At 32.7% G+C, this 27030-nt stretch overlaps 1 protein-coding gene across 1 annotated transcript in view; it reads right to left on the reverse strand.

The window, feature by feature from the left end:
• Positions 1–1575: 1575 nt before the first annotated feature.
• LOC122046873 (SUMO-activating enzyme subunit 1B-1-like) overlaps positions 1576–27030 on the reverse strand; it is a 49068-nt gene continuing 23613 nt past the window's right edge. The window contains exons 6-10 of the mRNA XM_042607786.1: positions 26951–27001; positions 4612–4678; positions 4401–4504; positions 4216–4323; positions 1576–1947 (exon numbers count right to left, since the gene is read on the reverse strand). Coding sequence (XP_042463720.1) covers positions 1849–1947; positions 4216–4323; positions 4401–4504; positions 4612–4678; positions 26951–27001 — 429 coding nt within the window. The 3' untranslated portion in view covers positions 1576–1848. The remainder of the gene's footprint in view (positions 1948–4215; positions 4324–4400; positions 4505–4611; positions 4679–26950; positions 27002–27030) is intronic.

Raw genomic sequence — 27030 nt, forward strand, 5'->3', positions numbered from 1 at the left:
AAAAAATGTGGTAGCTCTCTTCCTCTATTTATCGCTGCCTCCTCGTGGGTTTCAGCCGGTAGAGTCGATCGAAAGGGAATAAATGTGTGTTCTCTACGAGCGCGCGCACACATATCTTTTCTTCAAAACCACATACCTTTTGTACTCTGGCCATCCGGGCTCCCTTGTGGGCCGCAAGTCTTCACTACACTTGGGCCAAGCTACAAGATGCATCAACCATAGGGCAACAACATCACGTCCACGCAATCACTGTCACTGCCATGCCACCTGAGTTATATACTATTGGTTGTCGCCTGCTCATGTCAGGTGACAATTATTAACGGTTGTTAAATTGTCAATCGATTGGGTCAAGAAGTGTTGGGTGTGGTCTACCATAGCCAAGTGAGGGGGGACATGAGTCCGCTCCTCTAGGAGGGGTCATATGGGACAAGCTAGGATGTTCCCATGGTGCGAGGCCATGGTGCGGAGGCAAAGTAGGGATGTCCTAGTTAAGGATGTTCGCATGGTACGTTGGTGGAGTGGAGATATTCTCAATCAAAGATGTATCATGGTACATAGGCAAAATAGGCATAGGGATGTCCTAGTTAAGGATGTTCCCATGGTACGTTGGTGAAGTGGAGATATTCTCAATCAAAGATGTATCCATGGTACGTAGGCAAAATAGGGATGTTCTCGATCGAGAATGTTCCCATGGTGGTAAGTGAAGCGGGAATGATTTCGACCAGAGATGTTCCCCTGGTGTGGAAGCAAAGCAAGGATGTTCCCTATTAGAAATGGTCTCACAGTATGCAGACGAAGCAGGGATGTTGCCGATAGAGAATGTTGCCATGGTGCATGGTCAAACCAAGAATGTTCCCCGATCGAGGATGTTCTCATAATGCATGGCATTACTAACCAAGGCTCAAGATCAACTATAGTAGGACCGAACCAGATGCGATTGTAGGGAAAAGCCAAGGCATAGAAGCCCAAGGGTTAACCTAACAAAAAACAAGGTCAGTGATATATCAATGCTGTGGTCAAATTGCAAACGGTTGCAAGGAGAAAGCTTATAGGCTGGCATGGGTAAAAGATGACGTTGAAGCCAATACAGCTGGAGCCACAAGAATAAGAGAAAACAATAGGCATGGAAGCAGGAAGACAGACTGGTTGAACGTCAAAATCAACACAGCCTAAACCATAAAAGGTTGCAGAGCGAAATGCTAAAGACTGGAAGCTGGAAGATAAACCTAGCTCTGAAGGTGGACTTCAATAGGTTGCACAGAACAATTCTAAACCATAGGAATCAGAAGACCGACTTGGCCGAAAGCCAAGGTCAAGGTCGTCATGACCTCAATCGTACATGGTGGCAGGAGAAAACTAATCTTATATGGTTACATAAAGGCCTGAAAGCTGAACTTGCCAAAGAACAAACTAAACATTAAAAGCAGATAAGATGAAATTAACTTATGATTTATTTTACCTACATAACTAGTTACTATGTTGACTGTGACAATTTATTGATTTTTTGTGCTTGATCAAGGATGGATGTGTGTATAATAAACAATCTCCCATAATGATTTTGCAACTCAGGATCCGTACGAACTCAATAGCAAGCACCTCAGAAAACACAAGATGTACCATGTTTACAAAACGATCCCATGATCAAGTATGTCTACTAGTAATGTTTACAAAATTATCAAAACATAGTACAACTAGGGTAGTATAGCTAGTGAAATTGGGAGAATAGAGGATATGATTCATATGACACGACCAATAAATTAGAGCACTGAGGCCTACAATATGTTACGCTAAGCATACAATTCACTTGTTCTAGCAGCAATAACTCAAAAGGGATCAGCTTGGACAAGGTTAAGAGATATCTTCTATTACTCCTTTTCCATCCGCAGTATCAAAATAGAAGAAGTTTTTGAGAGGATCACCTTTGCCTGATATTGCCTTAATCACTTCCTAGTAACAACATAAGGAAACAACTCAGTTTGATTTTTATGCATATATAATGGAAAAAGTTAAATAATATCTAAATATGGAACACTTATAATAGCACATGCAAATGTGGTGACGCGATCATATACTTGATATGCTTCCTAAAACCTCACAAATCCATAAAAACAAAAACAAAAACAAAAAAAAAAAGTTGATTAAAAATAAAATTAATACAACAACAAAGTCTTTATCCTATTAAGTGAGGTCGGCTATACGGATCCTCTTACGCCATTAAACTCGATCCTCTACAATAATCTCATTTACAATTAAATAAATTTTATCTTATTTTATCGTTATTAATAAGTCTTCTTTAATCTCCCCCTCTATTAGTATGCATATTTGTCATGATCTCCCATCACTTAACTAGAACCTTTATTGGCTTACGTACATGTCCATATCATCTTAAACATATCTCTTTCTCTCTAATGTTCTCGTTCCTTATCCTATCCATTCTCGTATATCCGCACATTCACCTTAACATCCTTATCTCCAAGACTGTTATCTTTTGCTCGCTTCATAATTCAACATTTGACTTCATATAACATAACAAGTCTAACCATCGTTGATGAAATACTATTGAAGATTACTTGAATCATGTCTTATTAATAAGTTATGAAACCATCTTGTAAGACAAGAATTGACCCAAAAAAAAAAGTTAGGAAATAAATAAATATTGTTCACAAATAAATTAGAGAAAAAGTAAATTCTGAAGATATAAATTGTTTGGGTTATAATTTACTTTTATTTTTTAGCTTGTAAATATGCTGGGCTAATTGTGGTTAGAATTAAATTAGGATAAACAGTAGTAACTAGGTGGTCTTTATAGTTGAACTGATATATGAAGATGTTTTGTTTGGATCTGATTTAGGCTCGTTTAAGGTGGACAATGATTTGTGCTCACATTGATCTAAAATGGGGCTCAAATCAGACTAAACTTGATGATGCTATGGTTCAGACCGTGCAAAATCAGCCTAAAGCACAACGTTGAGTTTACAGGCCCCTTCCCATCAAGCACACAAGAGCTTCCCCTTTGCCCATGTTTTCTTGACCACACCTCCAGCCTAGTATCCATGTCTCTCTAACTTGCATGATGCCTACTCTTCCCTTGTCATCTGTTCACAGTCATAAGCTACCGCAAGCAGTGGCCCACATGTAACAAGATCCTTTTTCCTTAAGGAAAAAAAACCAGCCTCATCTCCTCTCACATCTGATCAGAGCAACCTTGGGAATTGAAGCCTACTCTTGGATTCTCGCTGCACATTATTGGTAGAAGAGTGAGCTCTTGTACCTGCCAAGGTATTTTCTTGTGTTGCCCCTATAAAATATTGCTTCCCCGTTGTTCTTTATGAACAGTAGCCCTCTGGTAAGTGGATTTAGTCTGTGGCAAATAGGACTGAGAGGTCCTTCTAACTACAACAGCCTATTCAGCAATATATTAAGGAATAACTAGATTTCTCTTCTCAATTGCTTGAATCAAGTTGAGTCATAACTGGGGAAAGAAAATATAGAACTTAAATCTAGAACTACAAACGGGAGACTAGTTATGGATTTAGTAAGTGAGCAGTGAGCTGCCCTTTGATCCACCAGTTGGACCAAAAAAACCTAAGCATCTCTCTGGGTCAGATCAGGTTAGTTTATAGATTGGTTCGTAGATTGGATATGCAAAAAAAAAGAAAAAAAAAAAGGTATAAACCAATTCAAGCAGCAGATTATTTGAAAATCAGCAGATAGGAACAATTAGAAGATACATGTCAATTTCTCATATGCTTTTGAAATGACAAATTTATTCATTTGCAGTTTTAAATAATTAAATTTATGATAAAAAAAATTCATGTTTTACCCTACCCTAATAATAAATACAACCCAAAGAACTTCTAAAATCTTCCATTTCAAGTATAATTGCAAGTTGATTAATCTAATTTTATACCAATCTTTTTTGAGACATACTAGTAAATTATTTTTTTTATATTTATTTATATTTAACTACGTACTAATAATTTTTATAGTGATATGGAGCTCATCTCATATGAATTCCTGTTTAATTTTCACAACTGTATATCAAATTATAATGCAGCAAAAAATTGTGTTTCTTTGTGAAGTGGAATTTATTTATCTCATGAAGATGGATCGGACTTCATAGAATGTTATTTTATTTATAAAATAAAATAAAGGATAATCAACTGAAGCATAATAAACTAATAGAAAATTACAGCTTAAAAAAACTCAATGCACCTGGCCGAGAATTCCACCAAGTATAGCACATATAGGTGGGTGTAATTTACTCCCTGCGTGTAGTATTCTCTCAAAGAGTTTTTCTGGCACATGTGACTCATTCAAGGACTACAAAGCAATCAAAAAAAAGGAAATCAAACAAATGTTCCAGAATTTGTACATGCCTAAAATTAAGACAAGGCTACCTGAGCATCACATAGTTCTTTCCTCAGCTTCAGAATAGAAGGAAAATCAGAACTAGATAATTTACCAGGAGTACGCCCTTCAGATAATTCAAACCTTTCTATTACTGCATGACAAAAAAAATAATAATAATATTTGACTTATTTGTAGAAAAAAAAACAGAAACAGGATGAAATCTGAACTTTTTTAAAAACTTGTGGTCATCAGACAAACCTCTCAAAGCAAAGTACAATTTGCTCATTTTCCTAGGAAGATTCCGCCACGGTGTTGATATTGCTTCCTGCAATTGGTGTTGCAATTTTTCAGATGAAATTTTTATAGACATGCCTAAAGATGAGCAAAACAGCAGATAAGCTTTAAAGCATGACAAAGTTTAAAGCATATGATAAGCCTTTTTGGTGAATATTATTTCCAATTTATATTGTGTTAATTAATGAGTTTTAATTAGATTAAATATGTAACTTGAATTGTGAAATTAAACTTCAAAAAGATTTTGAGACAAATAGAATAAAAGTCGTCCAAGTGAAACATAATTGAATTATTACAATAGATGGACAAGAAATCCCTATGAGTTCAGATGTTTCAAACCTACCATCCAGCTAGGGCATACTAATGAAGATATAATTAATACAATAAGGAATAACAAGATATTCTTGGGTGACTAATGTGTCTTTCTTAGGCTGAAATAGGTTCTATAAATTTGTGGTACAAACCATCTAGAGAAAGCTTTATGGAATTACTAAAATGGACAAAATAAGCAAAATAGCAAATACTTGAAAATATTTTACAAGTAACTAGGTAGTTCTAGTAAAATGAGAAAAAATAGTTTGATATGAACATGTCCAAATTGGATCAATAGAGCTTATAGCTAGAAAGGAAAGTTGAATTTATTAGAGAGTGGAAAGTGTAAAGGGTAGAGACGTCAACAAAAATATTAGTCGACATAATAAAAATAATTTAATTAATTGATATATTATTGATATTGCCTAAAATGGAATGTTGACTCTAAATAGTTGACACTTGTTAATAGTGATGACGCTGATATTAATGACCTAGAAAGTATATTAGAGTATAACTCACATAAAGACTACACAAAATGATTGCTAAAGAAATCTAATTAAGAATCTAATCTAATGAAGAAAATTAGTCTATGACAATATATTACAACAAAAATTCATACATTTCATGTATAAAAGATGATTTAACTTTAAATATTACTATTGATATTGTGTGACATTGAGCTCAATAGAGGCATAAACAGTTGGGATTCTTGATGATGGATAATATTAGAGTATAATGTTAGTGCAATCAGTTCTTATATGATATTTGGACAGATAGTTTAAGTTAGAATCATATTTGCATCCTACATGTGTATCAAATCATGCAAGACTTAATCGAGATACACTTAGAGGCTTAGCATAGCCAAGTGTATTGATAACTCAACGACTCAAGGTTCGTGGAGGTGGTTCATGGAGATCAACGAGGATGACATGGAGCATCCAAAAGACCGAAAGACAAAGAGAGGCAGACGTAGGTGAAAGCGTGCAGGATGACACATGGATTAAGCTAATGGCTCAGGTGCATCTGAGGATGAGTAGTGTGACAAGAGATAGCCTCAAGACAAAGATATAACTCCTTGGTGAATTGAGAGTTGAGAGAACATGTACTTAGGAGAGGCCAGCTGGCAACTTAGTCAAACTCAACCATAAGAATGGTTGCAGCAAACGGATGAATCGACTAGAAGGTGCCTTCAATCGACTGGTGGTTGAATCGACTGAGTAGTTGACTCAAGTATTCAATCAACTAATGGTGAGTCCACCAGGCAGTAGACTCAAGCTAATTGAACAAAATGTTTCTGTTTGTTGTTGAGTTGACTGGACAGTCAAGCTAATCAAGTATCAATTGATGATTAACGAATAGAATATTTCTGTAGTGGCTAATTTAATAGACAACCAAATTATTAGGGACTAGTCAACTGATGACCAAATTCAATCAATCAACAACCGTTATAGTAGAAAAGTTAAAAGAGAGACATTGATCAGAAAAAGTTGTGCAATACCACTGATGGCTCAACGGCTATGTGCATCAGTTGACTAATGGAGCATTCCAACTAACTAATCAACGTTGGCACAGCAAGCCCATCTTGAACAAAGTGAAACTTGATGTAGGCTGGATATAGATTTCTATTTTAGACTTAGTATTAAGTTTTATAAAAATAATATAAATGACTTAGCATTTATAAATCGATAACTTATGAATTTTATAAATGTGGATATATATGGAATTATATAATCATGGATATAGGTTTCTATTTAGAATTAGTATTAAGTTTTATAAAAATAATATATGGGACTTAGCATTTATAAAATTTATCTAGTATTAAATAAAAGTATACGAACTTATATGTGGCTCACCTATATATAAATAATCTATAAAATATATATGTTGTAGATAATAATTAAGACCTACAATATTATCACATACAAATTATATATGTATATAAAATTCAAATAATTATGAATATGGATAAAGGATAGGGACAAAGGTTTAGTAGATAAAAATCTAGACCAAGTCCTAAAGCCTCCACCTTATATAAAACCCTCACCTAAAACGCCACTTGTTCTTCTTGTTGTCGCCGGCCCTAAGTAGATTTCGCCACCCTTTGTTTCTCCACCGGTGCTAGAGTTTCAGGGGAAGACAAAGAGTAATAGCTAAGTACTTAAGGCATGTTCTCAACCATGTTGTTGTTTTATTTAGCTTCTATGTCTTGTGAAGTTTCAGATTTATAGTTGTTAGGTTTGGTTCTGTTGTGGTATAAATTAGCCTCAATAGGTGAACGAATTTCACTTCGGTTTCGGTTAAAATGTAGGAAATTTAGTTAGCTTTCATTATTAATTTACAGAACCATTTTTGGATCAAAGATGAATTTCATATGATTTTTATACCACTAACTGATGAATCTGGAATTATGTTGTGACCCTGCTGCTTTTGGTTCTGTTGTGGTATAAATTAGCCTCAATAGCTGAACGAATTTCACTTCGATTTCTTCTGCTGAAATGTAGGAAATTTAGTTAGCTTTCATTACCAATTTATAGAACCATTTTCAGATCAAAGATGAATTTCATATGATTTTTATACCATTGACTGACGAATCTGGAATTATGTTGTGACCCTGCTGCTTTTGGTTTTGTTGTGGTATAAATTAGCCTCAATAGGTGAACGAATTTCACTTCGGTGCCTTTTGTTGAAATGTAAGAAATTTAGTTAGCTTTTATTACCAATTTAATCCTTTTCGGATCAAAGATGAATTTCATACGATTTTTATACCACTGACTGATGAATCTGGTGCTTTTAGTTCTGTTGTGGTGTAAATTAACCTTAATGAGTGAACGAATTTCATTTCGGTGTCTTCTGTTGAAATGTAGGAAATTTAGTTAGCTTTCATTTCCAATTTACAGAACCCTTTTCGAACCAAAGATGAATTTCATATGATTTTTATACCACTGACTAACGAATCTAGAATTATGTTGTGACCCTACTGCTTTTGGTTCTGTTATGGTACAAATTAGCCCCAATGGGTGAACGAATTTCCCTTCGGTGTCTTTTATTGAAATGTAGGAAATTTAGTTAACTTTCATTACCAACTTACACAACCATTTTCGGATCAAAGATGAATTTCATATGATTTTTATACCACTGACTGATGAATCTGGAATTATGCTATGACCTTGCTACTTTTGGTTCTATTGTGGTGAGTTTTAAATTCTATTTTAGAGCTTTAGTCATCATAATCTTGCTCAACGAGTTGTTTCATATTTTATTAATTGCTTAAAATAAGTATGCTTAAAATAAGTTGTAGACCTTGCAAGTTCGGACATGATAAATGTAAGTTTAAATTCTATTTTAAGAGATGAATATGAATGTTGCATTACAATTTGGGGTCATGCTTCTAGTTGCTTTCCATTAGAAGATAGGAAACTTTCCTATGCTCAAATCACCTTACAAAACTAGTAAATTTCAGTTTACTAAGAGTAGTTTTTAAATTCTGTTTTCAAGGTCATATTCATCATGATGCCGCCCTACGATTTCTTCATGTTTCCTCATATCATGTTTTATGTTAGTTCCTCAGTTTCATGTATATTTAGGTACCTTAAATGAGTTCACGATTTTGATTTATGTTCTACTTTTCATGATGACTATGTATCTATACTACGTCTAGATTTCGGATCTCTGGATTAAGTAAGTTCAAGTTGCTTCTTGCTCCACATCATGATAGTTTAGTAGGGTATATGTAAAATTGCATGCTTGCATCTAAGATCATGTTCATGTTCTTCTTATGTCTTATTATGATACCTTAATATGATCAACGTTTAGGTGAATGTTATGTTTCCTTTTTCAACTTATCATGATAATGAAAATTACTCAATGAAAATACCATGAGAGAAAAGGCCCTAGAGGGAGCTCATTTATGGGAAAAAGCCCAGAGGGAGTCCGTTTACAGGAAAAGGTCCTAGAGGAAGCCCAATATCGGGTAAGTTGACTGTAACAAAGTAATAATGATAATGATAAAGATGAAGATATCGTGAGGGAAAAGGCCCAGAGGGAGCCCGTTTATGGGAAAAGGCCCTAGAGGGAGTCCGTTTACGGGAAAAAGCCGGAGCCCATTTACAGGAAAAGGTCCCAGAGGGAGCCCAATATCGGGTAAGTCGACTGTGACAAAATGATGAGGATTTGATGGGAATACTGTGAGGGAAAAGGCCCCAGAGAAATCCCGTTTACGGGATAAGGCCCCAGAGGGAGCCCAATATCGGTTTCCATGTTAGGATATGAATAAGTTAGGTTCATGATATGCTAAGTTCAGATTCATGTTATGCTATGAATATGTTAAGTTCATGATAGGCTATGTATAAGTTCATGTTATGTTACAAATATGTTAATTTCATGATATGCTATGTATAAGTTCATGTTATGTTATGAATACGTTAAGTCCATGATATGCTATGAATATATTAAGTTCATGATATGCTATAAATATGTTAAGTTCATGATATGCTATGTCCATGCTCATGTATGTCCATGTATATGCTCATGATCAAGTCTATCATTATACTTAGGTCATTTACCATGCTTAGGTTTATGCTCTCATGCTTATGTGCATACGTTCATAGTATGCTAGTAGGGAGATCCCAAGTTACCTTGTATGTGGTTGAACATGTTGAGTCTCTTGACTCACAGATTATAACCTTTTTTCAGACAATGAGGCGAACGAGACAGGAAGCATTGACCAGTCAGCTCGAAATAAGGACAGTACGACCCGAAGACCACCCAGTTTAAAAATGTTTGTGTTTTCTTTCGAACCGTCTATGTAATTTTATTTAAACTAAGAAACCGTTATGGAAGTATGAGTAAATGGCATCCGCAGTTTATGTATTATTATAAAAAAAAAAAAAAAAACTAGGGGTGTTACAGTAATAGATATGCACGAAGCATCATCCGAAGCTAGACTTGAGAAAAAGATATCCTCATATGGTAATTAAGCACATTCATGATAAAGGGGAAAACAATAGCTCAAATGCACTAAGATAGAAAAAAAAATGTGCACCAACTTATTGCCATCGGAGACAATTTTCAAACTGGGATCTCCTTCGCACACTCAACGCATTCCCACAGACTTCGTAATGGAGTTCAATGGTGAACGACTACTATCTCGAGAGGAGTCTTGATGTAACAACTATTAATGAGTCATTTTTGAAAATAGAGTTGAATGTGTCTAGGAACCCTAAGGTTGAGAAGGAAGAAGCCTATAAATCAAGAAACCTCGCACTAATTGGGAAGATGCAAGAGTAAAAGAAGCATCATCCTCAAGCTTTTAAGAATTCACAGGGTGGTGGAGGCTAGTGATGAATATGGCAAACAAGATATGAATAAATTTCAAAATAAATTGAAATTGAATAGGAACAATTTGAGGGAGTACCTAAAGAATAAAGGGAAAAAAGGAGATAGGAAGAAAACCATGTAATGCTACAATTGCCAAAAGATAGGGCATGTGGAAAGAAAAAGAAAACAAAGTAGCACCACTCGGAAGACAAAGAGGAAGTCCTTGAAGGCCACTTGGCACGATTTCTCCTCTTCATCATCTGAGGAAGATGTGGAAATCAAGCATAGAGCAAGTCTCTCTTTCATGGAAATCAACAATGAACCTCACCATTATCTAGAAGAGAAGGGAGCGAATCAAGGGAGAGCAAAAGGATATAGCTTAAACAATGCAGTGACCTCTTTTAAAGATCAATTAGTTGAACTTATTAATTCTTTAAATAAGTCTTTGAATAAGTATGAAAGTAAAAATATACAACAACAATAACCGTTGGGGTCGGCTATATGGATGTCTTTGCACTGGGTGGAGTCGGCTATATGGATCCTCATACGCCATTGGGCTCTATCGCCTAATTTAAATGAATTTTATCTTATTTTATTATTGCTAACCAAGTCTTTTTAAGTCATCCTCTTCCTCGTTTGATATACATATTTATCATAATTTCACATCGTCTAACTAAAGCATTTATTAATTGTCTAAGTACATGTTTGTACCATCTTAAACGTATCTTTCAGAGTTTTCTCTCAATAGATACAACTCTTTCTCTCTAATGCTCTCATTTCTTATTCTGTCCTTCTCGTATGTCCACACATCCACCTTAACATCCTCATCTCTACAACTTTCTTCTTCTACTCATGTGCTCGAGTCATAGCCATAATATAGTAAGTCTAACCGTCATTCTATAAAGTCTTGCATTCTATGTAAAACATCTCTTTCAATCCCTCCATCGTTTTATAAAATGATCTTAAATACTTAAAGTTCACAGTTTCAGCCAACCCATCATCTCCTATTTTAATAATTATTTCATTACGTATAATATTGTTAAATTAAATTTGCATATTCTGTCTGAGCTTAAAATCTTTCACTTCTAATATTTTCCGTCAAGATTCTAATTTTGCATTTACTCTTTCATATATCTCATCTATCAAAACAATATCATCTACAAACAATATACACCCCGATACTATATCTTGAATATGTCTAATGAGTTCGTCCATAATTAGTATAAAAAGATAAGAACTTAAAGCTGATGTTTGATGTAACCCTATGATTATTAAACATGTTTTAGTTAGTCTGTCTGAATTCTTCACTCTAGTCGTTGTATCCTCTTATGTATTCTTAATTAGTTCAATATATGCTACGCTAGTACCTCATTTCTAAAATTCTCTAGATAATTTCTCTTGGGACTATATCATAAGTTTTTTCTAAGTCAAAGGCTATCATGTGTAGATTTTACTTTTGCTCCCGATACTTTTCAAATAGTTGCCTGAGAAAATGTATAGCTTCTATTGTCGACCTTCCAAGCATGAACTCAAATTGATTTTCAATCACCATGTCTCCTTCCTTAATCTTTTTTTTATTACTCTTTTTCAAAATTTCATGGTATGACTCATTAGTTTAACATTCCTATAGTCTGCACAATTTTGTACCTCTCCCTTATTCTTATATAAGGGTAGTAGAGTACTTGCCCTCCATTGATGATATTTTTTTCATTTTCAATATCATGTTAAATAATTTTACAAGTCCTTCGGTACCTTGTTTCCCTAGGCACTTCAATACCTCTATCGGAATATCTAGTCCAACGACTTTTTCATTTTGTATCTTATTTAAAATTTGTTCTACTTCTGAAGTTTTAATTCTACGATAAAAAATTTAAATTTTTTTACTCATTGTTAATACTTCTTCCACCGCTCTTTTATTTCTCCATCATTTATTTAATACCCTATTGCATTCATCTTTAATACATCTTATTTGAATAAGATTTCTTATCTTCCTCTCTCTCTCTCACTTTAGTTATTCTATAAATGTCTCTTTCCCTTCTTTTGTATTCAATTTTTGATATAGCATTCAAAAGTTCCATTCTTAGCTTCATTCACTACTTTCTTAGCCTCTTTCTTAGTTATTGTATATTTTTTTAAGTTTTCCTAGTTCTTACAAATATATAATTCCATATAGGTTGTTCGTTTTTCCTTCACTTTTTCATGTACTTTCTCATTCCACCGCCAAGATTTTTTACTTGGTGGTGCATGCCCCTTTGCCTTACCGAGTACACTCTTTGCTATAATTTTCAACTTTGATACAATTTTATCTCATGTCGTATTAGAGTCACCATCACCTAATGCTTATACCCTACCTTCTCCTTAAATATATTTTGCTTCCATCCTTTAACCTCCACCACTTAATTCTAGGAGTCATGTATTTTCCTTCTATTGATATTATACTTGAAGCGTATATCTAACACTACTAACCTATATTAGGTAGTTAAATTTTCTCCAGGATAATTTTGCAATCTTTATAAATCTTTCTATCCCTCTTCCTAATCAGAAGAAAGTTAATTTGTAATTTATTATTCTCACTTTTGAATGTGAACAAGTGTTCCTTTCTTTGAAAGTAAAAATATGAAATTGAAAAATAAAATTATATTTCTTGAGGGTAAATTTAGTTCCATAAATCCATGCCAGGAATCATATGATATTAGGATTAAGGAATTAGAAGTAGCTTTAGAAAAATTTACCATTTGCTCTAACACTTTGAATATGGCCATTAGGAGCCAATATGTGAAATTTAGTTAAAAGGGAATGGGTACGAAAGGAATATTTAGTGAACCTGACTCAATCCAACTTATTGAGAAAATTGTTGACGTTCGAGAAATCAACCTTGATGATGGTTTTTATTTAGATCTACGTTAAAATGGACTTGATACTTAGTGGGGGTAGAAATACATGATCCAAGTAGGAATACCTCAAACTTACATCTCACACAAATTTAAGTTGAAAATGATTTGTATATTGAGGAATTTAGACACCATATGAGATATATAGGATGGTATCATGGTTCACAATATTTAAGACATCTTGATGAACCATAGGAGTATCTTAATAGAAATCATTAACCAATTATAGGGAAGGCTAAGCATTTTGGCTATTTTTAAGTTTGTATCAAAACCGTGTCTTAGAATATAATTAAATGAAAAAAGAAATATATTAAACAAACCTCTCTATAAAATTTTATAATTTTTAGGGTTTTGTAGATTTCTTAATAAATTTCTAAACATAACACAATAGTGAAAATTGGGTCTCAATGGATTGTGTCACATAATCAATCGATTGGGCTTAGTTTCAATCAATTGGTGCTTGTTGACAGTCAATTGTGCAAAAAGTTTCAAAATTGAACTTTCAATTCAATTTGATCACGTTATCATTTGTATTTCATTTATATTCAAGATTGAGATTAGGAATATCAATTAGTGATCATTTTCTAAGTTTTTGGATTATTTAGTGCAATCTTTTTAATACATGGCAAAAGGGGAAAAGAGTGAATGAATTAAGTTAGAATTTTGAATAATTTAATTCTCTCCCTAGTATTTTGCAAAATTCCTAGCTCAAGAGGGAACTAGGGGAGCTTAGTTGTAAAGAGAGCCTCTTTTAGGTGTCTAATTTCCTATTTTTTACCTAACTACTTTAATTCCTAGCTCAATCTTTTTTTTTAACTACTTTAATATATTATCAAATATAAAAAAAAGGAGATAATCGATCATCGGGTTTTGATATTTGGCAAAGAATTTAATTTGTGATTATATTAACATATGTATGAAGTTGTGCAGAACTTGAAGACTTTGGGTGGCCAAGTGTATTGATGACTCGATCACTCAAGGTCCATGGAGATTTAAAAAGGATAACATGGAGCATATGAAGGACCACAGGACAAGGAGCATCAAAATGTGGTTAAGTTGAAGGAAGTAGTACCATAAGTGAAGGTGTGAAGGATGACATATGGAGTGAGTTGAGGGTTCAATTGTATTCGAGGGACAAGTAACTTGATGGAAGATGGCTTCAAGGCAAAGGTACAACTCCTTAATGAGTTGAGAGACCATGTATCTAGGAGAGGAGAGAGTATATCTCGACTTAGTCAGACTCGACCATTAACATAGTCGGTCGTAGTTAGCATATCAATTGACTAAACGATGGCTTTAAAAGACTGGTGGTGGTTAACTAGACAAACTAGGTGACTCATGTGCTTTAGCCAACAACCAAAATGATTTTGTTTAAATTGTGGATGGCGTCACTCAACTGATGAGGTAGGTGAATCGCCTGATGGTAGTTAAATTAACCAAGCAGTCAACTTAAGTTGATTAGTCAGCAAAAAAAAATATTTGTTCGTAGCTGAGTCAATTAAATAGTGGATCAAGCAACTAAGGATCCCTCTTAGCCAGTCCTGACATATAATTCAAGTATTGACTACCCATAAATAATTACTAAAGGAATTCATTAAGAATCTAAATCTTATATTACTACAACAACAATCAAGTCTTATCCAACTAGGTGTGGTCGGTTATATGAACTCATACGTCATTGGACTCTATCACCTACTATATCATCATTTATATTTAAATAAATTTTATCATGTTTTATTGTTGCTAACCAAGTCTTTTTTACTCTTCCGCTTCCTCGTTTGATATGTACATAGTTTCACATCATCTAACTGGGCATTTATTGATTGCAGTACATGACCATATCATCTTAAATGTGTCGGTACAACCCTGACTTTCTCTTTAATATGCTCATTTTTTATCATGTCCATCCTTCTATGTCTACACATCCACCTTAATATCCTCATTTCTACAATTCTCATCTTCTGCTCATGTACTTAAATCATAGCCCAACATTCAACTCTGTATAATATATCTAACCATCGTTTTGTATAATTTTCTTTTAAATTTTAGAGATACTTTACGTTCACACAGGACATCTGACGATCTCCTCTATTTCAACCATCCTGCTTATATTTTATGTACAATATCTCTCTCAATTCCTCCATCCTTTTATAAAAATGATCATAAATACTTAAAACTCTCATTTCAGATAACTCATTATCGTCTATCTTAACAATTGTCACAATATCTCTAATATTACTAAACTTAAATTTCATATATTTTGTCTTTACTAAGTCTAAAATTTTTCACTTCTAGCATTTTCTGCCAAGATTCTAGTTTAGCATTTACTCTTCACGTGTCTCATCTATCAAAACAATATCATTTCCAAACAACATATATCTTGGATGTTTCTAGTGAATTCATCCATGATTAGTGTAACATAGATAGGAACTTCGTGTTGATTCTTGATTCTAGTTTAGGAACTTCGTTTATTAAAAATACTTCGATTTATCCTCTTGGAGTTTTCACTCTTGTCATTACATCCTCATACATATCCTTTATTACTTCAAAATACATATACTAATATCTCTCTTTTCTAGAATTCTCTATATAATTTTCCTTAAGACTATATCATAAGCTTTTTTTAGATCGACGAATACCATGTGTAAGTCTTGCCTCTATTCTCAATACTTTTCAATTAATTAGAAGATGTATCGCTTCTATTGTCGACCTTCATGGCATAAATACAAATTAATTTTTTATTTCCTTTTTTAATCGTTTTTTATTATTATTTTTCAAAATTTCATAGTATGACTCATGAATTTAATACTTCTATAATTTGCACAATTTTATATGTCCTCTTTGTTTTATATAAAAGAACTAGAGTACTTACCCTCCACTAATCAGACATTTTTATTGTTTTCAATATTAAGTTGAATAACTTTGTAAGTCATTCAATACCTTATTTTCCTATATACTTCTATATCTCTATCAGAAATTGAGATATAAATACTTCCTTATATTAGCTAATATGTTTTTTAAGAAAAGAGAAGAATACTTAGTCACGTTTAAAAGTAAGAATAATAAATCGCAATTTGACTTTTTTAGAGTTAGGAAGAGGGATCGAAAGATTTGTAAAGACTGAAAAAAGCTTAATTACCCAAAATATGTTAGTAGTATTGGATATACGCCTCAAGCATAGTATCAATAGAAAAAAAATATATATACGACTCTTACAATTAAGTAGTGAAAGTTAAAGGATAGAAAGCAAAATATATTTACGGAGAATGTAGGAGTACAAGCATTAAGTGTATACAATGACTCTAATACGAACCGCTTATAAGGAATTATATATTTGCAAGAACGAGAAAAATTTAAAATAATATACAATAGCCAAGAAAGAAGTTAAGAAAATAGTGAATGAAGTAACGAATGAAACTTTTGAAGGATTATATCAAAAATTGGATACAAAAAAAGGGGAAAGAGACATTTATAGAATAGCTAAAGTAAGAGAAAGAAAGATAAGAGATCTTATCCAAATAAAATATACTAAAGATTAATGCAATAGGATACTAGTAAACGATGGAGAACTAAAAGAGTAGTGGAAGAAGTATTTTCATCAATTTTTTAATGAAGGTTTAGGGGTCCAACTTTTTAATGAAGTATAGAAATTTAAATTTTTAGCGTAGAATTCAAACTTCAGAAATAGAACAAGTATGAAATACATAATGGAAAAACCCTTGAACCAGATGATATTCCGATAGAGGTATGGAAGTACCTAGTGAAACAAGGTATTGAATGACTTACAAAATTATTTAACATGATATTGAAAATAAAAAAAAAATATCTGATCAATGGAGATTAAGTACTCTAGTTCCCTTATATAAGAACAAGAGAAACGTATAAAATTGTATAAACTATAGGGATATTAGACTAATGAGTCATACCATGAAACTTTAGGAAAGAGTAAGAGAACAAATATTAAGGAAGAAAATCATACTGACCGAAAATTAATTTACATTCATGCCTGGAAGGTCAACAATAGAAACTATATATCTTAGACAATAAGATCTATACATGGTATTCATTGACTTAAAAAAAATTTATGATAGAGTCTCGAGAAATTATATAGAGAATTCTAAAAAAGCGAGGCATTAGTGTAACATATATTGAAATAATTAAGAATATGTACAAGGATGTAACAACCAAAATAAAGACTTCAGCTGTAGTAACTGGATCTAAAGTAAAGTTCTATAAAACCGCAGTTAGACCAGCTATGTTATATAGAGTTGAATGTTGGACAATAACTCGAGCACATGAGCAAAAGATGAGAATTGTAAAGATGAGGATGTTAAGGTGAATGTGTAGACATACGAGGATGGACAGAATAAGAAATGAGAGCATTAGAGAGAAAGTCGGAGTTACATCTATTGAGGGAAAACTCCAAGAGGCACGTTTAAGATAGTACGAACATGTACTTACACAACCAATAATGTTCCAGTTAGGCGATGTGAAATTATGATAAACACACATATCAAATGAGGAAGACCAAAAAAAAATTAGTTAGCAACAATAAGATAAGATAAAATTTATTTAAATATAGATGATATAGTAAGAGAAAAAGCTCAATGGCATAAAAGGATTCATATAGCCGATCCCATCTAGTGGGATAAGGCTTGATTATTGTTGTAGTATTGACATATAGTTATAGTTCAACAAGTCGTTTTAATTAAATTAAAAATAATTCATTTTTTTCACTTCTATGTTTTCAATTTGTTTGATTGGAATATCATTTTTGATTGTATTGCAATAGAAGTGAACCAACAAGATTAATTTTTTAAAGAAAATTTTATTTTCAAATTTAAATATGATTTGTTATAAAAAATATTTTAAATCTGAAAATTTAAAATTAGAATAATCGAGTCTAAATTGAGTGTCATATAATCCTTTAGGAATTTCTTAATAATAAAATTTAAGCTAGTTTAAACCTAAAATATAATATGTTACATCTTAAAATTTAAATTCTCTGTTTCCATCCATTATAATAATTATAAGTACATAAAAAAACAAAATTAAATTATGATTAAATGATAAAATTTTAAATTATTTCATTTTCACTAAATTAATACAGCAATCAAATCTTATCTCACTAACTAGAGCATCTATTACTCGTCTACTTACATGTCTAACATGTCCTTGTTTTCCATTAATAGGTCTAACCCCAATTTGCACTCTAATTTTGTTCATTTCTTATCTTGTCCATCCTTGTATGTCTACACATCTACCTTAATACTCTCATCTTTGCAACTTTCATTTTTTGCTCATGTGCTCGGACTATAACATAACATTCAACTTCATATAATACAGTAGGTCTAACCACTATTTTGTAAACTTTCCTTTTAGTCTTAGAGGTACTTTACGATCACAAAGAACATCTAACACTCTCTTTCATTTTAACCATCCTATTTCTACTCTATGTAAGATATATCTTTCAATCCCCCTCTTTTTGTAAAAATGAACCTAAATACTTAAAGTTTTCCGTTATAAACAACTCATCATCTCTTATCATAACAGTTGTCTCATTACATTTAAGATTACCAACTTAAATTCTATATATTCTGTCTTTATTCTATTAAGCCTAAAACCTTTCACTTCTAGCATTTTCCGTCGAGATTTGAGTTTAACATTACTTCTTTACGTGTCTCATTTACCAAAATAATATCTGTAAACAACGAGCTGTTAGAGTGTATACTAAAAGCCTAGCTTTTGGTATAAACATTTATCTAGAAATAAGAATCACATTGGTCAAATATCTACATTTATGATAAATGTAGTTGTTCAATTAATTTATATTGTAGATAACATGGTGTGTGGTGTCACACACAGAGGATCATGTTATCAGTACCTTATAAATTATAAACAGTAGCTCACGACCATAATGGAAAGGAACAAACCATTGGAAGGTCGTAGTGTAATTAGGTATTAGTTTATCTTAACTATATAATTACACTAGTACACTTAGAGTGTATTGAGTAGGACCATTAGAGGTCGTTTCTTTTATACTGACTTTATAAAGAAACAAAGACCTCAGTTATTATGGAAGTGTGTGCTCTTAATCCTAATATAATAACAAGCACATATATTTGATATTTATTTCTTTAATTTATCAATGGGTGAGATTTCGTTCGATGAATCAATAAGCCCGATAAGTTGAGAAATGATATCACTTATAGTGTGTGTTGTTGACTATAGAAGGAAACTGTGTCCTAGTGATCTAGGTTGAGAATGTCCCCAAGAGGAGCTCATAAGGATTGTCATGTTAAACCCTGCAGGTGGACTTAGTCCGACATGATAATAAAGTTGAGTGGTATTAATTAAGTGAGTTGTCGTTAACTTACTTAATTAGTGGACATTGTTATCTTAAACAGGGAGACTAACACACTCATAATAAGAAGGAGCCCAAATGTAATTTGGGATTGGTGCGATAGTTGATAATAGTTCTTTAGTGGAATGAATTATTATTGATGAAATTTAGTTGTGTGTTGGGGCGAACACTGCTTAATTTCATCTGGAGACCAAAACCAATTCCTCCTCTCGGTCCCTATCGTAGCCTCTAGTATATAGATTTATACCCACCGCATACCCACCTTCTTACCCATCCAGGTCGGCCAGGCTAGCTTGGAACCCAAGCTAGGCCGGCCAAGATCAAGTGGATGCAAGTTGGTGGTCGGCCAAACTTGGGTCCCAAGCTTAGTGGCTACCACTAGAATATTAAAAGGATTTTATTAAAATTATTTCTTATGTAGATATCATGATTTTAAAGAGAGTTTAAAATTAAAATTTCCTTTTATAGTTTTCTACAAAAGATTAAGAGAAGAGATTAATCTCTTTCCTTATTAGTAGTTTAAAAGGATGGTTTTATTTTTGGTAAAAACTTTCCTTATTTGTAAATCATCTACATGTTTAAAGAGAGTTTAAAATTTGAAATCTTTCCTTATTTGTTGATTAAAGGAGGATTTTAAATTTTAAGAAAACTTTCCTTTTAACCATGTTCATGATTTAAAAGAGAGTTTAAAATTAATAATTCTCTTTTATTAGTTTCTACAAAGATTGAGAAAAGATTTGATATCTTTCCTTATTTGTAGATTAAAAGAGATTTTAATTTTTAGAGATAACTTTCTTTTATCCACATGTTTAAAGAAAGATTTTAATTTATTAAATTTCCTTTTTATAAACCAATCATGAAGGGATTAAATTATTGGAGAAATTTTATAAATTTCGAGACAAATTAGGAAGTTTTAATTAAAACTCTCCTTGTTTGTAGCTTTAGTGTGGCCGGCCATATAAATTGAGAAAAGGAAAATTGTTTTAATTAAATAAATTTTTCCTTTTCATGGCAAAAGAATTAAGGAAGTTTTAATTAAATTTCCTTATTGTCAAGACCAAGGATTATAAAAGAGGGGTAGAGGGCTTCATGAGACAACCTCTATTATTTCTCTTCTTTTCCTTGGTGTGGCCGGCCATCCCTCTCTTCCTCTTGGTGGTGGCCGAACCTTCTGTTGCTTGGAGCTCTTGTGGTGGCGGATACTACTTGGAGAAGAAGAAGAAGAAGGAGAGAAAGCTTGTATCCCTTGGAGCTTGGTTGGGAGAAAAGATCTTCATCTTTTGGAAGCTTTGTGTCCGAAACTTGAAGAAAGGAGAAGAAGGTGTTTTGGTGGATTCTCGTCTCGGAAGATCGTTGCCCACACAACGTCCGGGTTAGAAGAGGAATAGTAGAAGATCAAGAGGTCTTTCTAAAGGTATAACTAGTATTTTTCTTTCCATCATACTAGTTATTTTGGAAATAATACCAAATAAGAGGCTTACGATTCTAGTATTTCGAATATGTTTTCAAGTTGTGTTCTTTTGTTTTATTTTTCCTTGTGATTTGATTGTTCTTTTCGGTTAACCTAAAGTTATTTTAGGAAATTAAATATTAGATTTCTATAAAAGGTTTTGTCTAGTCGGTGGTGGTTGCTCCCATATCCAAGAAGGTCATGTGCCTCGCCACGTCAGTACTGGGAACCAATTATGGAAATTAATATTTAATGGAATTAATAACTTAAGGTGATTTGGGTCGAACGTGTTAAGTTCCGCAGGAGATTTAAGTCAAAACCTAAAAGAACTAATAGATTAAGTTTTGGATCAAACGTGTTAAGTTCCACAGGCGATCCAAAATTTAATTTAAAAGAACACATGGTAGCTAGGAAAAGGTTCAGACCTTTGTACAAAATTTTTGTACAGTGGAACCTCTAGGCTTTCCGAGTAGCAACCAACACGAGCATCACGGTACCGTATCTTGATCACGGTACCGTATCTTGGATGTGTCTAGTGAGTTCTCCCATTATTAATGTAAAAAGATAAGAACTTAGAGTTGATCATGTTACTCTATTCTTATGGGAAACGCTTCAGTTAATCCACTCAAAGTTTTTACTCTTATTATTACATTCTCATACATATTCTTAATTAGTTCAATATATGCTATGTTAATATCTTTCTTTTCTAGAATTCTCAATATAATTTACTTTGGTATTCTATCAGAAGCTTTTCTAGATCGGCGAATTCCATGTGTAAATCTCGTGTTCTCGATATTTTTCAATACCTTATTTTCTTAGGCACTTCCATAATTCTATTGGAATATCATCAGGTTCAACTACTTTTCCATTTTATATCTCATTTAAAACTTATTCTATTTCTGAAGTTTAAAGTTCGAATTCTGCAAAACAAATTTAAATTTCTATACTCATTTGATTTACTTAAATTATCTAAGTTAAATTGTTCACCTATACCTTCATTAAAAAGTTGATGAAAATTCTCATCATTTACTAATACCCTATTATATTCATCTTTATACATCTTATTTGGATAAGATCTCTTATTTTCCTCTCTCTCGCTTTAGCTATTTTGTAAATATCCTTTTTTTTCTTTTTGTATCCAATTTTTTATATAAGCATTCATAGGTTTTATTTTTTGTTTCATTCGCCGCTTCTTAGTATTTTTCTCGGCTATCATATACTTTTTAAAGTTTTTCTCGTTTGAACAAGTGTATTGGTTGTTCATTTTTTTCTCTTTCTCATGTACTTTCTCATTCCACCATTAAGATTATTTACTTGTGGTGCACGATCCGTTGACTCACCAAGTATACTCTTGACTACTATTTTTAACTTTGATATCATCGTATCTCATGTCATATTTGAGTTATCGTGTATTTCTCCTAATACTTGTTCTCTTACTCTCTCCTTAGATATGTTTTATTTCTCATCCTTTAACTTCCACCATTTAATTTTAGAAGACCTGCATATTTGCCTTCTATTGATACTATGCTTGAGGCGTATATCCAACACCTTATGATCTTTACAAATCTTTCTATCATTCTTCTTAATCATAAGAAAGTCAATTTGTGATTTACTATTCCCACTTTTGAACGTGGTCAAGGTTCTTGTCTTTTCTTGAAAAATGCATTTGTTAGTATAAGGTCATATGCTATCGCAAAATCCAATATAATTTTTCCTTCTTCATTTCTTGTTCTAAACTCATAACCCCCACGCATCTATCATACTCTGATTTGCCTATTTCCATCTCCTCCTAGTAATATCTTATCAAAGTCTCAAAATCTAAATGATGTTTTCATCTAATCATAATTGAGTTGCATATATGCTAGTTATATTAATAATTTCTTTCGCCACCACTATATTGAGAACTATAATCCTATCCTCCTTTCTAACAACTACTACTTATTATTTAGCGAATTATCTATAATAATACCTACTCAATTTCTTGTTTTATTCCTTGTATACCATAACTTAAAATTCGAATTCTCTATCATCTTTATCTTTTCTCCTACTCATTTTATCTCTTGTACACAGAATATTCTTCTCCTAATCATCATATCAACTACCTCCATGGATTCACTAGTGAGTGTTCCTAGATTCTATGTTCCAAGTCGTAGATATCTAGTTTTCTTATAATATTTATTATTAGTCAACCTATAGTGTGAGAACTTTTGCATATTTAACATTATATTTAAGTTCTCATTGAAATGTAGCGGTCCTTGCCAAGACGTTATAAGAGGACCCTCCAATGCGTTCCTTTCGGAGAACAACATAACATTAGTATAATAGTTTGATGGATTCATTCATTGAATATGTGATCTATGTTGGTTGGCTAGCAATCTAACGCACAATCCTCGTCCTTTTTTATCCGAGCTTGGGACTGGCATTGGCATTCGCCAAATTAATAGTTTTTTTTTATTTACGGTGCATAAAGTTCTTATAAATGCTTATAAATAAATTTCACATAATTTCATGTTCATTTCAAACAAAATTACATCATTAGTGTTATGGGTTGCCAGATTTGAAATTTCTTAAATTTTACAAAAATTTGAGAGTAAAGCATGCCCAAGTTATTGGACTAGAAAATATTTCAAATTTTTAGATATACTATAAAGGGCAACCCGGTGTAGAAGCTCCTACTAATGCAAAGTCCCAGAAAAGGGTCTTACCACATTGGGTCAATTGTACCACAACCTTACCTTGTATTTTTGCAAGAGACTATTTTCGCGACCTCAAGGTCACGGCAACAATTTTATCATTGTGCCAAGGATCCCCTTCATTTTTAGATATACGATAAGCATAAATTTTTATAAAATAAAAGAAGTATATCAGTGAAAGTAAAAAATTAAAATTAAATTGATACAAACATTTTTAGTTCTAAAAACTAAGGTGATCAAATTAATTATTGAGTAAATAATTACTATAAAAAGTTAATTAAAAATTATAATTTTTTTTTTGGTAATCTAGATATCCAGCTCTTCGAACCGACTAATCCTAGAGATGGCCCGTCCAACCCACGGAAGTTTCCCACCGACCGTCAGGGTAAATCGGGGAGCGTTCATCGAGGCCCATCCAGATGGCTAAAAATTATAGCTTACGTTAATTTTGTTATTATTAATAATTCAATTAATTAAGAATTGGAATCGTACTAGCACTACACATATCTCTCGCACGGCTTGAGAATTTAAATCTTAATTTTACCGCAACTCATTTTTTCTTTTTTAACCACCTCTTTGGGTTTTCTTATGCCTAACCAAAATCATTGAAATATTACAAATTCTGATTAGTAAATTTCAATGATGGGATGATGTTGACTTGTGTCGCATAAAACGGGCGATTTTACTGTTTTGACACGAGTCTACCTGTTTAGTACCAACATTGACAGAGCCACAAGGTGGAAGACACTTCATGGAGTCATCCGCGAGTTTGCTGCGACCTTGTGGTGGCTTTGTAGAGGTCTCCGTAATCTCACAATGGCATCATAGAGGCCTTTATGAGGTCACAAGCCACCACAGCCTTGCGGAGGCCTTCGTGGTCGCGACTAATTTTTTTTTATTATTATTATTTTTAATTGAGGTCACAATTAGTTTTTTCTTTTCTTTTAAATTTTTTTATTTTATTTTATCATAATAGGATATTTATAGGGTTTGAAGTTTAGAATTAGAGCAGTTAATTTTTTTTTCTCTTTCATTTTTTTATCAATTAATTTTTTTCTTTCAATAATTTCTCTTTTTGTCATCTGTTTCTTTTCCTCCTCCATCGGCTTACAAAATAAACAACAGACTAAAGATTGTTACATGAATTAAGAAAAAAAAGCTCTTTAATGATGAAGGTGGAGACGAATTATTAGAAAAAGTGTTTATAACAATCAAATACTAATATTTTTTTAAAATTTATATTTAAAAATGCACCACGGCACAACATGATATGGTACTGAAACTCATATCATTCTAGTCATAAATCGAAACTCCGGTACGGCTCAAAAATGCACCCTTCAAAAAACTATGGAGTTACCTTGTATTTTTTTACTATTACAATTTTTTTATCCATTGTCTCATGGAACTTGATATGCCTTACTGGTCAGATGAAAACCTGAAAAATAGTTCACTATCCCTTACCAACTAAGGTCGTGGCTACCAGGGTTGGACCAATGGTTACACAAATTAATCAAAATTAGAATTCACTATTGCAATCCTAAATCTTTAAGCTAGACATCAGCGTCACGACCTTAGATCTGCGATTGAATCAGTGGATTTATACCAACCAGAAAGAAATCTAAAATTTATAAATCCTGATAAATTATGCTGGGTCAATACTAAAGGTGCTGATTATACACACTGTAAATTTGGATGTATTGATAAATTCTTTTAGATTGTGCTGAAACTTTTATATTCCCCTTCACTCTTGTTCCTACCTGTATCTCCTTCTATTCCTTGTTTTTTCTTAGGTTTGCCACCAAATAAGGTTTATGAGAGTTGATCACAGTTTGGTGATTTTTCATGTCTTTTTTTTCACAGCTCTTGATCCAGTCCTTTGTTTTTTCATATTTCTTGGTCATTGTTAAATATTGTTGAATCTCTCCATCCACTGCTTTTTGTTTTTTCATGTTTCTTTGTCATTCTCAAATAGGATACTTTTGGCATCAACCATTCTATTTTCCATGAAATCAATCTATCAACATTTTAGCTCTATTTCTGAAAATTTGCTAAAATTGGATGAGCCACGAATGACAATCAATAAAAAGAGATTATTAACATTCTTCATATGTGATTCATCATTGTTTCAGAATTAAAATTGATGCCCTTGTTTGTATGAAGTTATGAGATAACTGGCATGAACATGGACTTGTGATAAAATCACCCAGACAACATTTTTGCTTGTGACATAATTGATTGTGTTTGTGGACTAATGCACTTTTTTTGAGGTTTATCTTCTTATATTGTGCTTATACACAAATGATATCAAGGGATTGGTTGCATGTGATGTTTCTTTTTTAGGGCATTCGTTAATTAAAATTTTGTTCATTAAAATGGACAAAAATGATTGGTTCAATTGGCCACCTTAAATCCTTTAGATTCAATGTAACATGATTGTTTATTTCTCTTTTCTTTCTTCACTTTCTAATCTTGTTTGCCTAGCACTGGCACAACCGCTCGTTGGCCAAAACCCCTATCATGCATGTTGCCTGTAACAGCAACACTCGTCATGATTGCACCCTCTCTCCAGTAACTTCTTCCTCTTCTCTCCACTTTTTCTTCTTCTTTTTCCTTCTCTTCTCGCAGCTTCAATATTTGTTCTAATGTCAAGTGTTCGTGTATCATTCAGCGAGCGAAATGTTAAATTTCACCTATGTCAACCACCATAGCTAGACACTTCAAACCTTCTCACTCCCCAATTGTCAATACTGCCTTTAGAACTTGATATAATATTATATTAGTAAAAAATGTTATAATAATTAATTTGATTGTCATGTGACCGATAATATGATATGTTTTTTATGATTTTGATAGATTGTGATTATGGATTTATTAGAAAAAAGTGATAAAATTTGTATAGGATGTATATTTTATCAATTAAAACTTTTTAAATATTCCATTGATTAACGCCTATCTATATATCACCCATGACAATAAAACAAACTAATCCAAGTAATGAGTTCCAACACAAAAGTTGAAATCCATGATCTAACTGAAGCAGTTGTTGCAACAAGTTACTAATCTCTTCTATTACTAGGAAATGATAATTAAGTGGGCTAGAAGAGCCACAAGATGTATTAAATTCACAAACAATAGAGAACAATCTTATGACAACAGACACTAGAAAGGATAAAGGAACTACATCAGTAGTTCAGCTTAGGCAGTCTTAATACAAGATTCTATTAAGCACTAAGCTGCTACAGAGTAGATTAATATAACTGCAAACCAAAAGATATACCTCAAGGCTAGGGTAACTTAGATGCCTTTCAACAGTACCATCAGACCTTTTCTGCAATAAATGAATTAGAAGCTTAATCA

Source organism: Zingiber officinale, chromosome 2B, assembly GCF_018446385.1.
Source record: "Zingiber officinale cultivar Zhangliang chromosome 2B, Zo_v1.1, whole genome shotgun sequence".
In the NCBI taxonomy this organism is placed as follows: domain Eukaryota; kingdom Viridiplantae; phylum Streptophyta; class Magnoliopsida; order Zingiberales; family Zingiberaceae; genus Zingiber; species Zingiber officinale.